The 21,064-nt window shown below is 49.5% G+C and overlaps 1 protein-coding gene across 3 annotated transcripts in view; it reads right to left on the bottom strand.

The window, feature by feature from the left end:
• ECE2 (endothelin converting enzyme 2) overlaps positions 1-21,064 on the bottom strand; it is a 246,486-nt gene that overhangs the window by 170,212 nt on the left and 55,210 nt on the right. The window contains exon 1 of one of the 3 annotated variants that reach the window (XM_085635581.1): positions 15,524-15,705. The exons of 1 other annotated variant lie outside the window; for it this stretch is intronic. In XM_085635581.1, coding sequence (XP_085491707.1) covers positions 15,524-15,553 — 30 coding nt within the window. In that variant the 5' untranslated portion in view covers positions 15,554-15,705. Of the gene's footprint in view, positions 1-4,909; positions 5,028-15,523; positions 15,706-21,064 lie in introns of those variants that run through there. One more of the 3 variants, XM_085635582.1, reaches the window with a different exon arrangement.

Genomic DNA, 21,064 nt, shown 5'->3' with positions numbered 1-21,064 from the left:
GCACAAATCGAAAATTTGACTTGTTCAAAATATTAATCAGAGTCCAAATACAAAAAGTCCTGTGTCTGGGGTTGCAAATATTTAAAGTTTTCAAACAGTCGCGCCAGGCATGACTCATCGGTGGGGGGCAGGGGGTCGCGGGGGAGGGCTTGTGCGGGAAGGGAGGTTAATTTAATCAAATTAAAAATGTTTAAAACTTGCCTTCGGTCCCGGACTCCCACGTTGCGTCTCCTGCTCTCTCTCTGCTCACAGGAAGCAGAAGCAGGCAGCCTCCCTCTCTTCCCCTAAGCCAATCACAACGCTGCAATGGCAGCATTGTGATTGGCTAGGACGCTGTCCGTTCAGGCGTCTATGGGGAGGCTGTTTTCTCCATGCAGGCTGCATGCAGCCAGCATGGAGTAAACGGGAGGGAGAGTGCTCATGACTGGTTTGGTCAGCCCGGGGGCCGACCAAACAGTCAGCCTGACTGACTGACTGATGATATTTGTAGAGCGCACTTATGCCGAGGCGTCTTGGCGCTGAGTAGTGTGAGCCGGGAGCCGCCCTATGATTAGGATTGCATGAAGAGCCAAGTTTTTATGCCCTTCCTAAAAAAGAGTGCGCGAGGGCTGAAGTCGCAGTGAGACGGGGAGGGAGTTCCATAATTTGCCTGCTAAAAAGGAAAAGCGTTTTCCTCCCCATCTCACTCTTTTTATCCTGGGAAGAAGAACTAACCCAGTGTCCATAGATCTTAGATGGCGCAGAGGGATGTAGCGGGGGAGACGGAATTGTATGTCTGTCGCCCCACCTCCATAGAGGGATTTATGCACTAGGCATAGGGCTTTGAACTCCACTCGACGTCTCACCGGAAGCCAGTGGAGTTGTTTTATACTGGCCGAAGTGGAATGATGCTTGGGTAGACCATACAAAGCTCGCGCTGCTGCATTTTGCAGTGATTGAAGCCAATTGAGCTGTTGAACTCCAGCGCCTAAATAAAGGGCATTACAGTAGTCTATCCTTGATAGAACTAAGGCTCCAACCACCGTTTTTCTCAAGGAGAACGGAATAAATAGAAGAATCTTACGTAAGACCTTTAAAGTGAAAAAACTGGCAGAGGCCACTTGGTTTATTTGAGTGGCACAAGTAAGATCTTCGTCGATCAAAAAAACCCCGAGATTTCTAGCTTTAGACACCGGCAACGGACACGTTCCGGCTTCAATGGGCCACCAAAGTTGGCTCCAAATTGATGATTTCTGGCCGAATTCCAAAATCTCGTTTTTTTCAGTATTAAGTTTTTAAAAATGTGCGTTCATCCGTGACATCAGCGAGGAGAGACAGTTGCGAAACCATTCAGCTGTTCAGCTGTCAGCGCCCATAACATTGGGCTAGCCACTCCTCCTTGACCCGCCCACCCACCCCAACCAAACCCTTCTTCTGCTTTCTCGCAGTGAAAGAAGCAAAAACGTAAAATGGTATTTATACCATTTTACGTTTCTGCTTCTCGCACTGCGAGAAAGCAGTGGGGCGACGCTCCGACGCCCATGTGAAGGAGCCGCCTCTGTTTTCAAAGATGAACAATCTGGATTACAGTCCACATGTGAGCATAGCCAAGGAAGAATACAGCCAACACGTGTTTCATCTTTTGCCAACTTTTTCAAGGCTCAAAATGCTATAGATTCCAAATCGAATTTCATAGAAATCACTGGACGTGCCTCAGAGCCCCGGGGACAAGAGTTCAATCAATATTGGTAATTCCAAGTCTGTAATACACATTACAAACAATTCGATACACACCGTACTCAGTAAGGACAAACGTCGTATGTGCACGCGGCGAAAATACGGTCTATGATATGTCCATCACAAGTCCAAAAGTCACGGGACCACGTCATATTCTGTAGACATGAAAAACAATCTAGATTAGTATGCAGGTCTACGCATCAACAAAAGCTGAAACATAACTGATCTATACCCTGCCTGTGCATCACTTCCCAATATACAATACCAGATTAACAATTCTGGGCATCAATGAAAGGTATGTAGGACCAGGTCCCTGCACCACCAAGGGTTACCTCACAAATATTTTTCTGAAAACTGAGTCATTTTGTATTAACAGTGATTAATGAGTTCTCCATAGGGCGCGATCCCCTCCCACAGGGAGTTAATCACTGTCAATAACCCCTAAATGATGTTGCGATACATTGATCTGTTGCTGCACAGACCTGAATATCAATATGTGGATATTTATATCAAGAGCGTTAGGTTACATGGATCATTAAACAGACTACTCCAGGGCAGGACTGGCCGTAGCAGGCACCGAGCGGTTCCCCGGTGGGCTGCCAGGGTGGTGGCCGGTTTTGGGCCCCTGGGGGTTGTTTTTGTTAGCCGGGGCCGGCAATATCGCCCCCCTGTAACAAAATCATCCAAAACCACCCGTAGCATACAGCTCGACAGCAAGCCCCCCCCCCACCCCCCAAGATAACCCCCCCCCTTGCACTCGCCCCCCCCCGGCGGCCGAGCATTTTGCCAGGGCCGGTATCGGTTGCCAGTCCGGCCCTGGACTACTCCCTAAGCCGAGGCCACATCTAAGATGTTCTAGTCACATCAACAATATTCCATTCATCGGACTTCAATGTCAAAGACCCTCTGAAATTCTGGTTTCTACATCAACCAAGTGTTTCGTAGGTAACTTTCCATATCAAAGGTATTATGTCACTAGGATTACTATATCTACAGTATTGAGGTTCAGAACAGCCGTGCATGTGCCTTTGGGCTTCCCCTCTGACAATAGTTCAGCATTCCTCTCGGATCCATCACCCATCTGAGATTATGCAGTAACACCCTTTATAATACAGCACCCGCGTGAGATTCTCCAGCAGTACCTTTAGACTTTACTGCAGCTCCCCTGGGTGGCACGGCACCCTTTCTGCGATTAGGGAGCACGCCATGAAAACTGGCATAAAGGCAAAGTATTTTGTTCAAACTAAAGTCTTTGACTCTATGGGCATTAGGCTTAAATTTAATTAAACTGGGTGTGGGGGTGTGTGGTAACAATGTGCGAGAGTCTTGGCCTTCCGTAGCACACAATGATTTTCACAGATCAGAAGTAGTTCTCACTACAGAAAAGGTTGGAGACCCCTGCTGTAAAGCAACACTCTGAGAATATGCACCACGCGCCGAAACTTTACAGTCTCCTCTGAGATTCAGCAGTAATGCTCTGCGATAGCACGCTGCCAATCACACCCGTCCAAGCTGATACAACAGCTCTCTGAGAATCTACAGCATCCTATCAAATTCCTCAGACCCCCTTTGTGATTCTACAGCTCCCATCTGAGCTTATACAGCAGCTCTCTGAGAATCTACAGCATACTATCAAATTCTACAGATTCCCTTTGTGATTCTCCAGCTCCCGTCTGAGCTTATACAGCAGTTCTGAGAATCTACAGCATACTATCAAATTCTACAGACCCCCTTTGTGATTCTCCAGCTCCCGCCTGAGCTTATAAACAGCTCTCTGAGAATCTACAGCATACTATCAAATTCTACAGACCCCCTTTGTGATTCTCCAGCTCCTGCCTGAGCTTATAAACAGCTCTCTGAGAATCTACAGCATGCTATCAAATTCTACAGACCCCCTTTGTGATTCTACAGCTCCTGCCTGAGCTCATACAACAGCTCTCTGAGAATCTACAGCATACTATCAAATTCTACAGACCTCCTTTGTGATTCTCCAGCTCCAACCTGAGCATATAAACAGCTCTCTGAGAATCTACAGCATACTATAAAATTCTAAAGACCCCCTTTGTGATTCTCCAGCTCCCGCCTGAGCTTATACAACAGCTCTCTGAGAATCTACAGCATACTATCAAATTCTACAGACCCACTTTGTGATTCTACAGCTCCCATCTGAGCTTATAAAACAGCTCCCTGAGAATCTACAGCATACTATCAAATTCTACAGACCCCCTTTGTGATTCTACAGCTCCCGCCTGAGCTTATACAACAGCTCTGAGAATCTACAGAATACTATCAAATTCCACAGAGACCTTTGTGATTCTCCGGCTCCGGCTCCCGCCTGAGTTTATACAACAGCTCTGAGAATATAAAGCACACTCTAAAATTCTACAGACCCCCTTTGAGATTCTACAGCTCCCGTCTGAGCTTATACAACAGCTCTGAGAGAATATACAGCACGCCCTAATATTCTACAGATCCCCTTTGAGATTCTACAACACACCCCTGAGCTTCTATGTTTTACTTTTGGTCTTTTCATAACCTGTAAAGCGCTCCGATACATTCGGGTCTAGCCAGCGCTATATAATACTCACAACACTACTTGAGACAGACCATTTTTGTTGTGCGGAACATTACAGTGAATAATGAATATATCGTTTCAGAACAATCTGTAAAACTCAGTTCAGTCAAACTTCTGTTCTGGGGTCTCATCTCCACACAGTATTTATTCTGTTATTGAGAACTCTTAATAGAAGATATTCTATCAAAACAATCTCGATATATCGAGTATTTACTGCTCCGCAGACCTCTATCCATGCTATTCTCATATTAAGGCCTCTATATAGACAATATTCAGTCATGTGCACTCTACTAAAGATGGAACCGTTCTGACTTACAAATCTCAGTCTTTAGACGGACTATTCTGTGGCGCAGAAAACTCGACAGAAGATGTTCTATGACAATATCTCTTTCTTGACTCCCTTCTTCTCCGCGCGAGGCAGGCGCTGCCCATGTGCGCATCTTTTCAATGCTCTCATCTGCCATGCTGTGGCATTCACCCGCTGCACGCGGCACTCACCCGCTGCGCCAGGCACTCGCCCGCTGCACCCGGCACTCACCCGCTGCGCCAGGCACTCACCTGCTGCGCCAGGCACTCACCCGCTGCGCCAGGCACTCACCCGCTGTGCCAGGCACTCACCCTCTGCATCGCACCTCACGGGGCCGGGACCCCTCCAAGGCTGGAGATATAGCTCGCGCTTCTGTCCCGGGAGAGCCCGGTGGATCCCTCTGACACCAGCGCGCTGAGTGCAGCGCTGCTCGGCACCAGGATCGGCTCCTGGGCGGGTTCCCAGCGCACACTCGAGGAAGAGAACCCCGGAGCCCGGGCCGAGAGGAAACTCTGCCCACTTCCAGTCCCACGAGTGAGTCACTGCGTGCAGTGCAGGACATCGCTCGGCACTGCAGGGCCTGGCACCAGTGCAGGGGAGAGCACAGGGAACTGGGGCTCCCAGCCTAGGCCTAGACATGCCCTCAGCACTGTACCCAGTGCCACCAATGCAAGACAGGGACCAGGGCACAGGGACCCCGACCCAGAACTAGACTACCACCAGCACTGCACTCCATGAAATCAGTGCAAGAGCGAGTCACTGTGTGCAGTGCATGACATCCCTCGGCACTGCAGGGCCTGGCACCAGTGCACGGGAGAGCACAGGGCACGGGGGCTCCCAACCTAGGCCTAGACAGGCCCCCAGCACTGTACCCTGTGTCACGAGTGCAAGAGTGCGTCACTGCGTGCAGTGAAGGACATCGCTCGGCACTGCAGGGCCTGGCACCAGTGCAGGGGAGAGCACAGGGCACTGGAGCTCCCAGACTAGGCCTAGACATGCCCTCAGCACTGTACCCAGTGCCACCAATGCAAGAGAGGGACCAGGGAACAGGGACCCCGACCCAAAACTAGACTACCACCAGCACTGCACTCCATGAAATCAGTGCAAGAGCGAGTCACTGTGTGCAGTGCATGACATCCCTCGGCACTGCAGGGCCTGGCACCAGTGCACGGGAGAGCACAGGGCACGGGGGCTCCCAAACTAGGCCCAGACAGACCCCCAGCACTGTACCCTGTGTCACCAGTGCAAGAGTGAGTCACTGCGTTCAGTGAAGGACATCGCTCGGCACTGCAGGGCCTGGCACCAATGCACGGGAGAGCAAAGGGACCAGTGCACAGGGGCTACCAGTCTAGGCCTGCCTAGGCATGCCCTCAGCACTGTACCCAGTGCCACCAGTGCAAGAGAGGGCACAGGGTCCCCCGACCCAGGAGTAGACTACCAACAGCACTGCACTCCTTACAATCAATGCAGGAGCGAGTCACTGTGTGCAGTGCCGCACATCCCTCGGCACTGCAGGGCCTGGCACCAGTGCAGGGGAGAGCACAGGGACCACCGACCCGGAACTAGACTGCCCCCAGCACTGCACTCCATACAATCAGTGGAGGAGCGAGTCACTGTGTGTAGTGCCGGATATCCCTCGGCACTGCAGGGCCTGGCACCAGTGCAGGGGAGAGCACAGGGACACCCGACCCGGAACTAGACTGCCCCCTGCACTGCACTCCATACAATCAGTGCAGGAGCGAGTCACTGTGTGTAGTGCCGGATATCCCTCGGCACTGCAGGGCCTGGCACCAGTGCAGGGGAGAGCACAGGGACGCCCGACCCGGAACTAGACTGCCCCCTGCACTGCACTCCTTGTAACCAGTGCAAGACCGAGTCTTGCACTGCAGTGCAGGACATCCCTCGGCGCTGCAGAGCCTGGCACCAGTGCAGGAGAGAGCGCATGGCACAGGGGCTCCAAGCCTCGGCCTAGAATGGCCTCAGCACAGTGCCACCAGTGCAGGAGAGAGCACAGGGCACTGGGGCTCCCAGCCTAGGCCTAGACATGCCCTCAGCACTGTACCCAGTGCCACCAATGCAAGACAGGGACCAGGGCACAGGGACCCTGACCCAGAACTAGACTACCACCAGCACTGCACTCCATGAAATCAGTGCAAGAGTGAGTCACTGTGTGCAGTGCATGACATCCCTCGGCACTGCAGGGCCTGGCACCAGTGCACGGGAGAGCACAGGGCTCGGGGGCTCCCAACCTAGGCCTAGACACGCCCCCAGCACTGTACCCTGCGTCACCAGTGCAAGAGTGCGTCACTGCATGCAGGACATCGCTCGACACTGCAGGGCCTGGCACCAGTGCAGGGGAGAGCACAGGGCACTGGAGCTCCCAGACTAGACCTAGACATGCCCTCAGCACTGTACCCAGTGCCACCAATGCAAGAGAGGGACCAGGGAACAGGGACCCCGACCCAGAACTAGACTACCACCAGCACTGCACTCCATGAAATCAGTGCAAGAGCGAGTCACTGTGTGCAGTGCATGACATCGCTCGGCACTGCAGGGCCTGGCACCAGTGCACGGGAGAGCACAGGGCACGGGGGCTCCCAAACTAGGCCCAGACAGACCCCCAGCACTGTACCCTGTGTCACCAGTGCAAGAGTGAGTCACTGCGTTCAGTGAAGGACATCGCTCGGCACTGCAGGGCCTGGCACCAGTGCACGGGAGAGCAAAGGGACCAGTGCACAGGGGCTACCAGACTAGGCCTGCCTAGGCATGCCCTCAGCATTGTACCCAGTGCCACCAGTGCAAGAGAGGGTACAGGGTCCCCCGACCCAGGACTAGACTACCAACAGCACTGCACTCCTTACAATCAATGCAGGAGCGAGTCACTGTGTGCAGTGTCGCACATCCCTCGGCACTGCAGGGCCTGACACCAGTGCAGGGGAGAGCACAGGGAGCCCCGACCCGGAACTAGACTGCCCCCAGCACTGCACTCCTTGTAACCAGTGCAAGACCGAGTCTTGCACTGCAGTGCAGGACATCCCTCGGCGCTGCAGGGCCTGGCACCAGTGCAGGAGAGAGCGCATGGCACAGGGGCTCCAAGCCTCGGCCTAGAATGGCCTCAGCACTGTACCCAGTTCCACCAATGCAAGAGAGGGACCAGGGAACAGGGACCCCGACCCAGAACTAGACTACCACCAGCACTGCACTCCACTCCATGAAATCAGTGCAAGAGCGAGTTACTGTGTGCAGTGCATGACATCCCTCGGCACTGCAGGGCCTGGCACCAGTGCACGGGAGAGCACAGGGCACGGGGGCTCCCAAACTAGGCCCAGACAGACCCCCAGCACTGTACCCTGTGTCACCAGTGCAAGAGTGAGTCACTGTGTGCAGTGAAGGACATCGCTCGGCACTGCAGGGCCTGGAACCAGTGCAGGGGAGAGCACAGGGCACTGGAGCTCCCAGACTAGGCCTAGACATGCCCTCAGCACTGTACCCAGTGCCACCAATGCAAGAGAGGGACCAGGGAACAGGGACCCCGACCCAGAACTAGACTACCACCAGCACTGAACTCCATGAAGTCAGTGCAAGAGCGTGTCACTGTGTGCAGTGCATGACATCCCTCGGCACTGCAGGGCCTGGCACCAGTGCACGGGAGAGCACAGGGCACGGGGGCTCCCAAACTAGGACCAGACAGACCCCCAGCACTGTACCTTGTGTCACCAGTGCAAGAGTGAGTCACTGGGTGCAGTGAAGGACATCGCTCGGCACTGCAGGGCCTGGCACCAGTGCACGGGAGAGCAAAGGGACCAGTGTACAGGGGCTACCAGACTAGGCCTGCCCAGGCATGCCCTCAGCACTGTACCCAGTGCCACCAGTGCAAGAGAGGGCACAGGGTCCCCCGACCCAGGACTAGACTACCAACAGCACTGCACTCCTTACAATCAATGCAGGAGCGAGTCACTGTGTGCAGTGCCGCACATCGCTCGGCACTGCAGGGCCTGGCACCAGTGCAGGGGAGAGCACAGGGACCCCCAACCCGGAACTAGGCTGCCCCCAGCACTGCACTCCTTGTAACCAGTGCAAGACCGAGTCTTGCACTGCAGTGCAGGACATCCCTCGGCACTGCAGGGCCTGGCACCAGTGCAGGAGAGAGCGCATGGCACAGGGGCTCCAAGCCTCGGCCTAAAATGGCCTCAACACAGTGCCCTCAGTGCAAGAGAGGGCACAGGGTTCCCGGACCCAGGACTAGACTGCCAACAGCACTGCACTCCATGCAGTCAATGCAGGAGCGAGTCACTGTGTGCAGTGCCGCACATCCCTCGGCACTGCAGGGCCTGGCACCAGTGCACGGGAGAGCACAGGGCACAGGGGCTCCCAAACTAGGCCCAGACAGACCCCCAGCACTGTACCCTGTGTCACCAGTGCAAGAGTGAGTCACTGCGTGCAGTGAAGGACATCGCTCGGCACTGCAGGGCCTGGCACCAGTGCACGGGAGAGCAAAGGGACCAGTGCACAGAGGCTACCAGACTAGGCCTGCCTAGGCATGCCCTCAGCACTGTACCCAGTGCCACCAGTGCAAGAGAGGGCACAGGGACCCCCGACCCAAGACTAGACTACCAACAGCACTGCACTCCTTACAATCAATGCAGGAGCTAATCACTGTGTGCAGTGCCGCACATCCCTCGGCACTGCAGGGCCTGGCACCAGTGCAGGGGAGAGCACAGGGACCCCCGACCCGGAACTAGACTGCCCCCAGCACTGCACACCTTGTAACCAGTGCAAGACCGAGTCTTGCACTGCAGTGCAGGACATCCCTCGGCGCTGCAGAGCCTGGCACCAGTGCAGGAGAGAGCGCATGGCACAGGGGCTCCAAGCCTCGGCCTAGAATGGCCTCAGCACAGTGCCACCAGTGCAAGAGAGGGCACAGGGACCCCCGACCCAGGACTAGACTGCCCCCACCACTGCACTCCATGCAGTCAGTGCAGGAGCGAGTCACTGTGTGCAGTGCCGCACATCCCTCTGCCCTGCAGGGCCTGGTACCAGTGCAACAATGAGCAGAGGGACCAGGGGCTCCCAGCCTAGGCATTGACGTGCCCTCAGCACTGCACCCCGTGCCAACAGCACAAGAGAGGGCAAAGGGACCAGGGTACAGGGGCCCCCAAACCAGGATCAGACTGCCCCCAGCACTGCACCCGCTGTCACCAGTGCAAGCGATAGCAGTGTTTACAATGCATGCTTTAGGGGAAACGGCCACTAATACACGGCCGTTTCCACGCATGACCATAACCATGCATGCATTACAACGCATGCGTGGTTACAACGAAAAGCCTTTACCATGCATAAGGCATGTGTGCTAAAGTTAAAAGAAACAAGCATTGGCATAGCCAATAGGTCTCGCCTTTGGGACCTTATAAGTGTTTAGCCATGCAACAGTTGCATAACTAAATACTTATAAGGTCCCAAAAGCGAGACCTATTGGCTATGCAAAGCGGCCGTGTGGCTGCGAAAGTAAAAGTGATCGCGATCACGATCAAACATCAAAGCGGCCGTGCGGCCGCTAAAGTGAAAGCATTTGCGGTAAAGCGTGGCGCGCGCGCCCGCGGACATGCACTGTAGCTCCAGGCTGGCCTGGTAGCACTTTTTGGACCCCTCTCAATAAGTCTCGGCAGACCAGCACATGCGCTGGGTCAGGCGAGACCTAAAACAAGCATTGGCATAGCCAATAGGTCTCGACTTTGGGACCTTATAAGTGTTTAGCCATGCAACAGTTGCATAACTAAACACTTATAAGGTCCAAAAAGCGAGACCTATTGGCTATGCACAGCGGCCGTGAAAGTGATCGCGGTAAAACGCTGCGCGCGCACCCACACACATGCACTGTAGCTCTAGGCTGGCCTGGTAGCACTTTTTGGAGCCCTCTCAATTAGTCTCGCCAGACCAGCGCATGCGCTGGGTCAGGCGAGACCTAAAAAGGGCATCTCAGCATCTCAGACCTATGCTGTGCTGTCTCAGTGGGATGCAGTACAATGCCAGATGGGTGCTGTGCAACAGCACACTGGACAATCCGATTGTGGGGCAATACAATAGTGTAGGAAGTCCTCTGCAGAAGGATGCTGTTGCACACACGAGGGGTGCAGTACAGGGTCAGATGGATGCTGTGCAACAACACACTGTGCAATCTGACTGCGGTGTCATACAACAGTACAGACATTTTTCTGCCCAGGGATGCTGTGGAATCTCAGATCTATACTGTGCTGTCTCAGTGGGATGCAGAACAATGCCAGATAGATGCTGTGCAACAACACACTGTACAATCTGACTGTGGTGCGATACAATAGTGTTATCAGAGTAGTGTATCAGAGGGGTGCAGTACAATGCCAGATAGATGCTGTGCAAGAGCGGTGCTGCACAGTGACAGGTGTAGACAAGAGACAGCTGTGTTTATCTTACTCCAGGAAGCCCAGCTTCCCTCCCATTCGGAGACACTGAGCTGACCCCTGTTTCCTCTTGTCTCTCCTCCTTCCTGTTCCCTTCTCCAGGGCTTCAGTATGAGACTTAGAGACAGTGTCACAGCTGTGGCCAACAACTAGAGGGTGTCCCCCCAGAAAAGTCCTAATAACACCCACATATGCATCTACCAAGATCGAACTCGTTATACCTTCTCATTCATCTACGCAAAGCATTGTTAAAATAAACATCGACAAATGCCCCTCTAACCTCACACAACCAATAACCAACAACAGACAGAACAGGCCGATGGCCGCCCCAAATCCAAACAAAAAGACATCCGGATTGAGAATGTGCTATGATGCCATTGCAGTTAGCGCTACACAAATGTGAATAACACAACATAACCTGTGTAACATAGAAAACAACCTATAGACAGGGCCACTGGAATTATGCGGCAGGAGAGGGCCAAATTATATGGCAGTGTTGAGTAAATTATGCAGCAAGAAAAAGCAAATTATGCGGCATAATGCGGCAAATTTTTAAATATTATTAATTCATTATTTTTTGTACTTTTTACACCTGTTAATACTGTCTGGGCAGTGGGCGCATCTCATTAGTACCAGTTTAATGCCCAGATATAGCATTGAGCATCAGAAATGTGACCAGTCAACCTTTGCAAAAGCCCCTCACCTGCGAGGCAAATCGTGCTGCTAATTTTTTAGTCGCTTTTGAACTGTTCGAGCTACAAACATATTTTGTTCTCGTTAAAATCTGCAGACTATGCAGCAGATGATGGATTATGTGGCAAATGTGGCAAATCTATAATTATGTGAAATTCGCCGCAGCCACACAATCGCATAATTCCAGTGGCCCTGCCCATAGACACGGCTCTGCCCATTCTCCTCAAGGCCCACAGTGCTACTCCATCGACCCAGGGTCCAGAAACTGAACAAGTGTGGCGCACAGCTATCGCTGTTACAGCAGGGCCTAAGGCGGTGATAAGCCCACTGAACCCCGATGACGGGGGATGTCGTTTGCTACCCAACCAGGAGGGAGGCATCCATTTTTCCTGCTTGCATTAAGGCCTGTGGCACTGACTCCCCACTTAAGTCCACTTCAAATGCCACAGTCGCCTCTGGAGTGGGCGGGTTCTTGATTTCACGATTTGTAGTGATTCTGTTTCTCAATTTACATGTATTAAAATATTTTAATGACAATTTGTGGAAAGTTTTGAGTTTAAATCTCATTTGAACTGTCATATTGGTGAAATACTGGAAGGGATTGGAGAGAATTTGGCAAAAGGATTTGCGCCAGGATTTAACCACAAATTTAAAGTTTAGCAGGCCAGTGAACATGTAAAAAAGGCATCTGATTTAAAGACAAACTTACAGGGTCTGGGATGCAGGCTCCCTAGTGTTCCAAGGAAAGGGTTAATAATTTAATTTTACACTGAGGCACTAACATTGGAAATGCGCGAAGATCTCTTACCTCACCCATCCCCCACCAATTATTATTTGAGGATAAATCAGTGGCACATACAAGCACATTTCACTAAACACGTCCTCTCCTTTACCATAAATTTAAAAGGAAATTCTAGGGGGCCCAAACCCGATAGTAAAGTAATGTTTTTTAAGTGGTACCCATCGGAGGGGATTCAACGCCATAGGCGCGATGATCCCTGCTATTGACCTACCCGCACTTCTGCCAGATTGGATGTAATGCAAACATCTGCCCAATGTCTACAGTACTGCAGAGTTTGACCAGTACTAATCATTAGGCCTGGGAGTGAAATTTCGCTCTGCTCGCGGAGTTTGCTGAGTTTTTCTCTTTCCGCGCTCAGCGTAGTGCGGGGAGTTCTAAAATCTCCACAGGAGCGGAGTTTTTTCCTCACTCGCAAGGAAAATCTTACTTAAGACCACCTCCCGGCGAGATTTCTTAATGTGTGCGGTCGCGGAGGGCCGCTGCCGCTCGCATTGAGAAACCTTCCGATCCTGTTGAGGAAGCTGCTGCTCGAGAAGAACATCTACTCGAGTGGTAGAAAGAAGCAGCGCCCTCTTGCGCCACGCATGGTGCCCTTCGCGCTAATTTTACGGCATGGGACAAACACCGAGCGCTAAAAATAAGCGCAAACAGCGCAACGTAACGCACTCCACTGCTTGCGGCACTCCGCATAGCACAGCTGAGTTTTTGGGTCACTTTGCGGAGTTCATCGTAGCAGAACTCCACAAACTCCGCCCAGGCCTTCTTGTCATAGGGCCCAGTCGCTACAATTATCCAGTAATGTACCCGTTTGTCCGGGCTGCAATGCTGCAGCAATGCAGGCCTTGCTTGATTTTCACTATGTAGCATAAATTCCACACTGATAGAGTAATGCTACAGTATTTTCTATTGCTCTTCTTTCTAACTATAGAGCTCTTTTGATAGCAAGATTGCATTATCAGTGCATTGCTATAAAAGAGCTGGCTCACCAGGGCAGGAATCTTTGACATTCAGTTCACCAACAAATGTCTGCAAGAAATGCAAGTAACTCACTGACATATTCAAGTCGGCAACCTGAAGTAAATTCCTGCAGCAGGAGCCTTCACCCACTGAGTTTTCTGAATGGGTTAGATTATAACATGGGACCTGCAGGCCACCCGAAGATCTCTGCAGTGACTATGTGTCCCAGTGAACTGTCTCACGAGGAATGGAGCCAGTGGCCTGCACATTACACCGAGAACGGCAAAAAGTAACATGGCCCATCTCACTCATGTTAATCTACCGAATGCACTGCCTCTTCAGTTTTCTGGTGTTTTCTTTTTAGGTCTGTTCTTCTATTTCATTTTTTACTCCATATCTGTTCTATTTCTAAGCTCTGGTTTATTTTTGTCTTATTGTCTTACGCCTCTTTTTTCATGGATTTTCCTTTCATTTTCAATTTATTGAAGAATTATCTTAATCCTTTTCCACAATATTTTTCTCCATGTATCCATTTCCTGCCCTTGTTCTACATTCATTATCACCTTTCAAGTCTCAACCTTTGTTTCTGCAGTTTTTAGTGTCTTCCTTTAATTTGACAGTTTCATTTCTTGTCCACTTTTTAGGTCTCGCCTGAGACAGTGACTATGCTGTCTGTTGCGAAACTCATTGTTAGCTTAGAGTGGGTTTAGACCCCTCCCATTGCTTGCCATTGGTTGGCCTTACTATCAATCTCATTTGCTTGCTTCTTATTTGTCAGCGACTGAACGCTTTACTTCTTCTTCTGGTGTTTGTCTCTCCCTTGAAACAGGGAGCCATGAATCGTGTCCTTCTACTGCTCCCTTTCAGGTGCTACTTTCCTTTTTGTTTGAGCACTCTACAAGAGCGCATGCTTCCTCTCCAACCGCCCACCTTCTGTTGCCGTTCTGCAAGGTAGTGAGAAGGCTGCTGAAGTAAAGTCCCCAAGGGAAACTGTTTGGATTTGATCGGCTGAGAAGTTAGTGATAAATTTGAGTACATTGTCTTTAATGCCAATGGATTCGAGTTGGTTGATTAGGAGAGTATGATTAACTGTGTCAAACGCGGCCAAAAGATCTAATAAGATCAGGGCCACATTTCCCCCACAATCTATTGTCTGTGCGTTTTCTTCCATAGCTGTGATGTGTGCTAGCTCGGTGCTGTGGTGACTGCGGAATCCGAACTGCGTTGCATCCAGGATCTTGTTATTATCTGTAAAAGTCGTCAATTCCCGATTAACAGCTTTTGCGACCATTTTGGCCGGATATGATAATCGAGTAATGGGTGTATAGTTATTAGGGTCGCCAGCACCAAGGTTGGGTTTTTTTTAAGCAGAGGAAGAATCCGTTTGCTTCCCCAGTTGTCTCTCGCTTGTCCTTCTCTACATCACCTGCATCTTTCTCTATGGCCCTCCCTCCCCTGCGTGTTGCCTCGTCACCCACGTGCGCCCAACTCACTCCCTCAAAAAGGGCCTTAGCACTATATCACAAAAGAGCATTTAGCGCAGCTTTTTATTTACTAATCCACTTCGAACAGGTAAAAAAAACTACAAAAAATGCTTACCTCATTTAGTAGGAGCCTGCACCAATTTTGGCACGTGCCTACAAAATGACGAGATGTCATTTAGTTTTTTTTTAGTTTTTTACTATGATTTCCACCCATGCTGCAGTACAGCATGTCTAAAAATCATTGCCAAAGCCAATAGGTCTTTTAGGCGAGAACGATTGGCTTTATCAAGGCTTGCCCGGTGTGTTTCTTTCCGGCAGTTTCCTGTGATTACTTTTCCTCACCTTGTCCATTTTTCTCCCTTTCCTGGCACTTTACTTCTCCTTTTTTGCCACTTACTTCCCCTGCCTCTTCAATATTTTCTCTCATTTCTAAGTCTGTGTTCCCCGCTTGTCTTTCCGCCTCCTCGCGTGCACAGCTCACGTGCCGTTTCCTTACCTCGTATATTTTTCTCCCTTTTCTGGCACTTTCTCTTCTTTCCTTTTTTTGTCACTTACTTCCTCTGCCTCTTCTACATTTTCTCTCATTTCTTCGTCTGTGCTCTCCACTTGTCTTGCAGCCTCCTCGCGTGCACAGCTCACGTGGCACGCGCTGGTGAAGGGACAAATGCAGCAGGGCTGCTAAAGAGCGCTGCAGCCAGCACCGCCCTGTAAGCAGCAGCAAAAGGCACCAGAGGCCCGGGGGGAGCCAACAGCTGACGGAAGGGGCCCGAGGGGCAGGCTCTGACGTCAGGCCTCGTCCACTTTTGACGACCTTATCCGCAGCCGGATCGGACGCCCAGCAGCAGCGGTGTGAGGACACTCGCCAGGCCCCTCCCGCACACCATTTACAGCTACCCTGAAACTGCCGTAAAGTCTTGGGCTGGGGGAGTATTTCACGAGCTGGAATACCTATAGAATCTAGTTTACGAGCTGGAAAACCTATAGAATCTATTTCACGAGCTGGAATACCTCTAACATCTAGTTCACGAGCTGGAATACCTATTAAATCGAGTTTTTTTTCACCAAGATAATGCTGTAAAATGAATCGTGTGCTGGCCTCAGCTGTTAAGTATTCCATTCGCCGATACACCTGGCCTTGACAAGCGCGTCGTTGTTTTTTATTGTGCGAATCTATGTAATATGTAAACACATGGGCGAGCGTATTAAAAACGAATCAAGTAAAAGCCTGTCAGGCGACCCGGGCAGAGCAACTCTCAAGTGTCCTGGCGCGCCCCCAGTTGTGACATGCGCCACAGACGACCCCCGGGACTGGACTCCGGGCCTTCTGCGAAAGTACCTACTTTGCCCAGTTTTTTACACAGAAATGGGTGCGATTAACCACCGGGACTTGTGGAGTATATAGGTCTATTATTTAGCCGTAAATAATGCAGACCACGCCATCATTAATCATTAAGTTTTCTGCCTCAAGATGCGGGCTCTTGGGATTTTTTTTTTTTACGGAGTTTTATATAGCGCGAACTTGACCCGAAGGTGTCAAGTATCAGCGCGCTTTACACGAGCACCGGTTGCGTTCCATGAGGACACATTCATTGTTGTTGTGGCAGGGGGATATTAAGTGATTTGCCCAGAATCACAGGATGTAGCGCGTCCTCCCCGGATTTGAGGTCGACCGCCCCAGCCTTTAGGCCACATCTTCTCCCCATCTTCCCGTTATGTCATGGCCATTCCATCATGGTCCGACGTAGCAGGGGATTCTTTCAAACACCCCTTGCTTGGGAGGTCTGCATGGAACGGTCCATGCAGCTTCCCGAAACATAACCTTCCTCCTTAACCCACACACACATAAATACAATAAAAGGCTCAGTGACTGAAAACATAATGTTCCAACTCAGTAGTAGAGCAGAATATGGTTCGGTTACATTCAGTGAAGAACACCATATCAAAGAACAACACATAGTTTGAGTCTCACATAAAGAACATATTCTTATATTGTTCATAAGATGACAGTATATTTCACTATAATGAGTTTTTTACGTGTTCTTTTACATTATTCAGTGAAGTTATATCTCAAATTGTGAGGACTGTATGAATTAATATTTCTTATCCATCATGGCTTATGTTCCCATCTCCTACGCGTTTCGGCTACCCAGCCTTCATCAGGAAACCATGTAATATGGAAAGAATCCTACAAAAACACATACAACAAAGTAACAAAAAAACTGGGTAACGGTATCCAAACCCTCAAAAATATTTCAATAGCAACTCTGAATGTAGTTTGTATGTCACGTTCCAACTGTGCGTATATGTTTTTATAGGATTCTTTCCATATTACAGTCCTCACCGTTTGAGATATAACTTTACTGAATAATAAAAAAGAACATGTGAAAACTCATTATAGTGAAATATACTGTCATCTTATGAACAATATAAATATATGTTCTCTATGTGAGACTCAAACTATGAAATGTTAATACATCAAAATAAGAACTGATCAAAATTAAGGTGTAATAATGAAATATTGAACAAAGGAAACTAATATAATAAAGGATGAATAAGGACGGATGAATGAATAAAAGAGTTGGTTTATTATATAATAATGATCAAATATATTTTTTATTCAACTGAACTACACATCATATATTGATAGATATGTATGTATTCATGCTTTTTTTTCTATTTTTGATACAATAAATATTCTAAATTTCATCCTTATTGCTTGGTTATGGTATCCAAAATTTGGGGCCCCTATTATAAATATAACATTCCTATATATAGTTGCCTAAGCATTCTCTAAATACAATTGTCCTGTAGTCCCTGGCTTAGGAACTCCACCTAGTATCAGGGTAACCCCTATATATGTACTGTTGTTCTACTAATGAGTGATACAATTTCTAGCATATATTATGTGAGTGGCTGTGTGACTCTGTGAATCCTTTTGTGAGTGGTTGTCTGAGTGACTGTTTGGATGTGTGACTGGGCGTGTGAGTGGCTGTATGGGTGAATAAGCGGCTGTGTGAGTAGCTGAATTGGTGAGTGGGTTTGTGGGTGGCTGTATGGTTGAGTGAGTGACTGTGTGAGTAGCTATATTTCTGAGTGAGTGGGTGTGTGAGTGGCTGTATGGGTGAGTGAGTGGCTCTCAGTGCTTGTATGGGTGGATGAGTGGTTGTGTAAGTAGCTCTATGAGTAAGTGAATGGATGTGTCGGTGGCTCTATGGATGAGAAACTGGGTGTCTAAGTGGCTGTACGTGTGATTGAGAGGCTGTGTGAGTCTCTGTATGAATGAATGAGAGGGTGTGAGAGTGGCTGTATGGGTGAGTGTGCATTTGGGTCAGTTGCTGTATCGGTGAGTGAGTACGTGTTAGTATCTATATGACTAAGTGACTCAGTGTCTAAGTCTGTATGACTAGGTTTGTGAACGGCTGTGTTGGTGAGTGAGTGAGTGTATGGGTGTGTGAGTGGCCTTGTCAGTGGCTGTATGAGAGAATAAGTGAGGGTATGACATGCAGTATGGGTGAGGGTGTGGCTGTGTGAGTGGCTCTATGGGTGTGTAAGTGGGTGTGTGAGTGGCTCTACAGATGAGTAAGTAGTTGTGTTAGTACTTGTATGGGTCTGTGAATGGGAATATGAGTGGTTGTGCGGGTGTATGAGAGATTGTATGGGGTGTGAGTGGGTATGTGAGTATTTCTGTGGATGATGTCATCAGTGATGTCATTTGAGATGTCATCTGTGATGTCAATGACCATGTTATGAGTGATGTAATATGTGAGGTCATAAGCAGTGCATTGCAGTGGCGTAAATTATAGTTAGCTCAGGTAACAATAACTGCTTCAATGGTTTTGTATGAATGAAATCTGAGCCTAACTATAGCACCCCTGCTACCTTTATTTTTTTGCAGTGAATGTCTATGTTTTTTAAATTCCATTTCCTAACTATAATGTCCCTGTAATCTTTGGTTTGTCAGTGAATTTGTAAGGTTTTTTTTAAATGATATTTTCTAACTATAACGTCCCTGTAGCCTTTGTTTTTTTCAGTGAATTTCTACAGTTATTTAAATTGTATTTCCTAACTGTAACCTGTAAACTTTGTGAATAGGTGTGTGAGTTGTCATATAGGTCTGTGAGTGGGTGTATGAGTGGCTGCATGGGTCTGTGAGTAAGTGTGCGAGTGCCCGTGTGGGTCTGTGAGTGGGTGTATGAGTGTCTGTGTGAGTCTGTGAGTGGGAATGTGAGTGCTTGTGTGGGTCTGTGACTAGGTCTGTGAGTGGTGCTATGGGTCTATAAGTGGATGTGTGAGTGGCTCTGTGGGTATGTGAGTGGGTGTGTGAGTGCCTGTGTGTGTCTGTGAGACAGTGTGTGAGTGAGTGGTGCTATGGGTCTGTTAGTAGGTGTGTGAGTGTCTGTTTGGGACTGTGAGTAGGTGTGTGAGTGCCTGTGTGGTTCTGTGAGTGGGTGTGAGAGTACCTTTGTGGGTCTGTGACTGGGTTTGTGAGTGGCGCTATGGGTTAGAAAGTGTGTGTGTGTGCCTGTGAGTGCCTGTGTGGATCTGTGACTGGGTTTGTGAGTGGCTATGTGGGTGTGTGAATGGGTGTATGAGAGCCTGTGTGTGTCTGTGAGTGAGTTTGTGAGTGGCACTTTGGATTTTGGAGATTTGCATACTCAGGGTATTTAAAAGCGAGAACCATGGACTCTGCTCTCTCCAGGAGACAAGAAAGAAACCACTTGTCACAGTCACTACAGATCAGATAGCGCTCCATTAGATCAACGATGCATTTGTCTCCATTAAGGATTTCAGATTATTTTTCAATGTGGAATACAAGAGGAAACACATTTGATTTGCCTTCGCCTAGCCCAAGAAGTTATGCACATTTGTGCTTTACTGAAGTGGAGCTTCAACTGGGGCACCTGCTATGTTTATATTTGTAAGTGCTTCCCACTGAGGTTTAATTTCTGTGAAATGCACCAGAGCCAGACTGGAACCTCATTTTTTCCCAGAAGAGTCCCCAATTTTGCTGAAAACGTAAACCCAACAGGAGTACTTTCATCTAGTTAATAAGTAAATGCTACCTAGGTAAACACCTTTTGCATATTCTGCACTACAGCTGCGTAAAGGACCATGGGGTAATGTCTCCAGTGCCCTTGTGTGCATGTAATTTCGAAAATGTGATTGTTCCTCAAGAATCTTCATCCATAAATCTGCGATAATGTGAATCCTCGTCAAGAGAAGACAGCAAGACTACAAAGAGGTAAATTCCAACCAAACAAAAGGTACATCATCTTGGCTAAATGAAATAAGTGCTTTATTTGGTGGAGATGTCCTCGTATTCCTTTGAATCAATAACATCTCACCAAAATCGGCTGGAAACGCGCTTGGAGACAGCGGCTGCTACCGGTCGGGGGTGGGAGGGCGGTGTGTGGACCAAGAGCAAAAAAACTATAAAAGAGTTTCCTCTCCTCCGTTCTCTTACTTCTTCGGTCTCTAGCCCCGGCTGCTAGCATGAAGCACCTAGGCTCCCAGACTTTCCTGGGCCAATCACAATGCTGCAAAGAAGCGTTGTGATTGTTCTGAGCACCGCAATTCAGCACTCAGACAGGGACTGGGAGGCTTTGCATGTCCTTTATCAGGCTGTGTAATGCAGCCTGGTGGGGAAGATTGAAAGTGTGCATGACTGTTTGGCCGGCCCAGAGGGCCAGCCAAATAGTCATGTGCACTTACGAAGTGAAAACCATTCCTCTCCCTGCTCTTGCCTGCCACTGATTCCAATAGGAAAAATAAAATTATAATAATCATCGTTATTATCGTTTTATTTTTATTTTTTAATAGTGGGGCGATGCGCCTCCGCCTTAGCGGAGGAGCCGCCTGTTCGGGGACTTAGGGTTAAGCTGCCCATCAATGTGGGAAAAGGCAGGAAGACCTTTGCATACTACTAAGTAAAATGTGGAGGGGGGCCCAGGGCTCGGCCAGAATTCAATGGGGGAGGGGGACCACAAGACCCCTCAAATGGGCTAATATCGGTCCCGGGGACCCCACCCTTCAGATGCCCTGGTTCCTCCCAGGGCACCCAGTGTGCATGTTGGGGACCGCAGGGGGATCCTTAAG

This window comes from Triturus cristatus, chromosome 11 (genome assembly GCF_964204655.1).
Source record: "Triturus cristatus chromosome 11, aTriCri1.1, whole genome shotgun sequence".
Lineage (NCBI taxonomy): Eukaryota > Metazoa > Chordata > Amphibia > Caudata > Salamandridae > Triturus > Triturus cristatus.
Note: the sequence above shows the minus strand (reverse complement) of the source record. Positions and strands in the feature narration are given on the sequence as shown.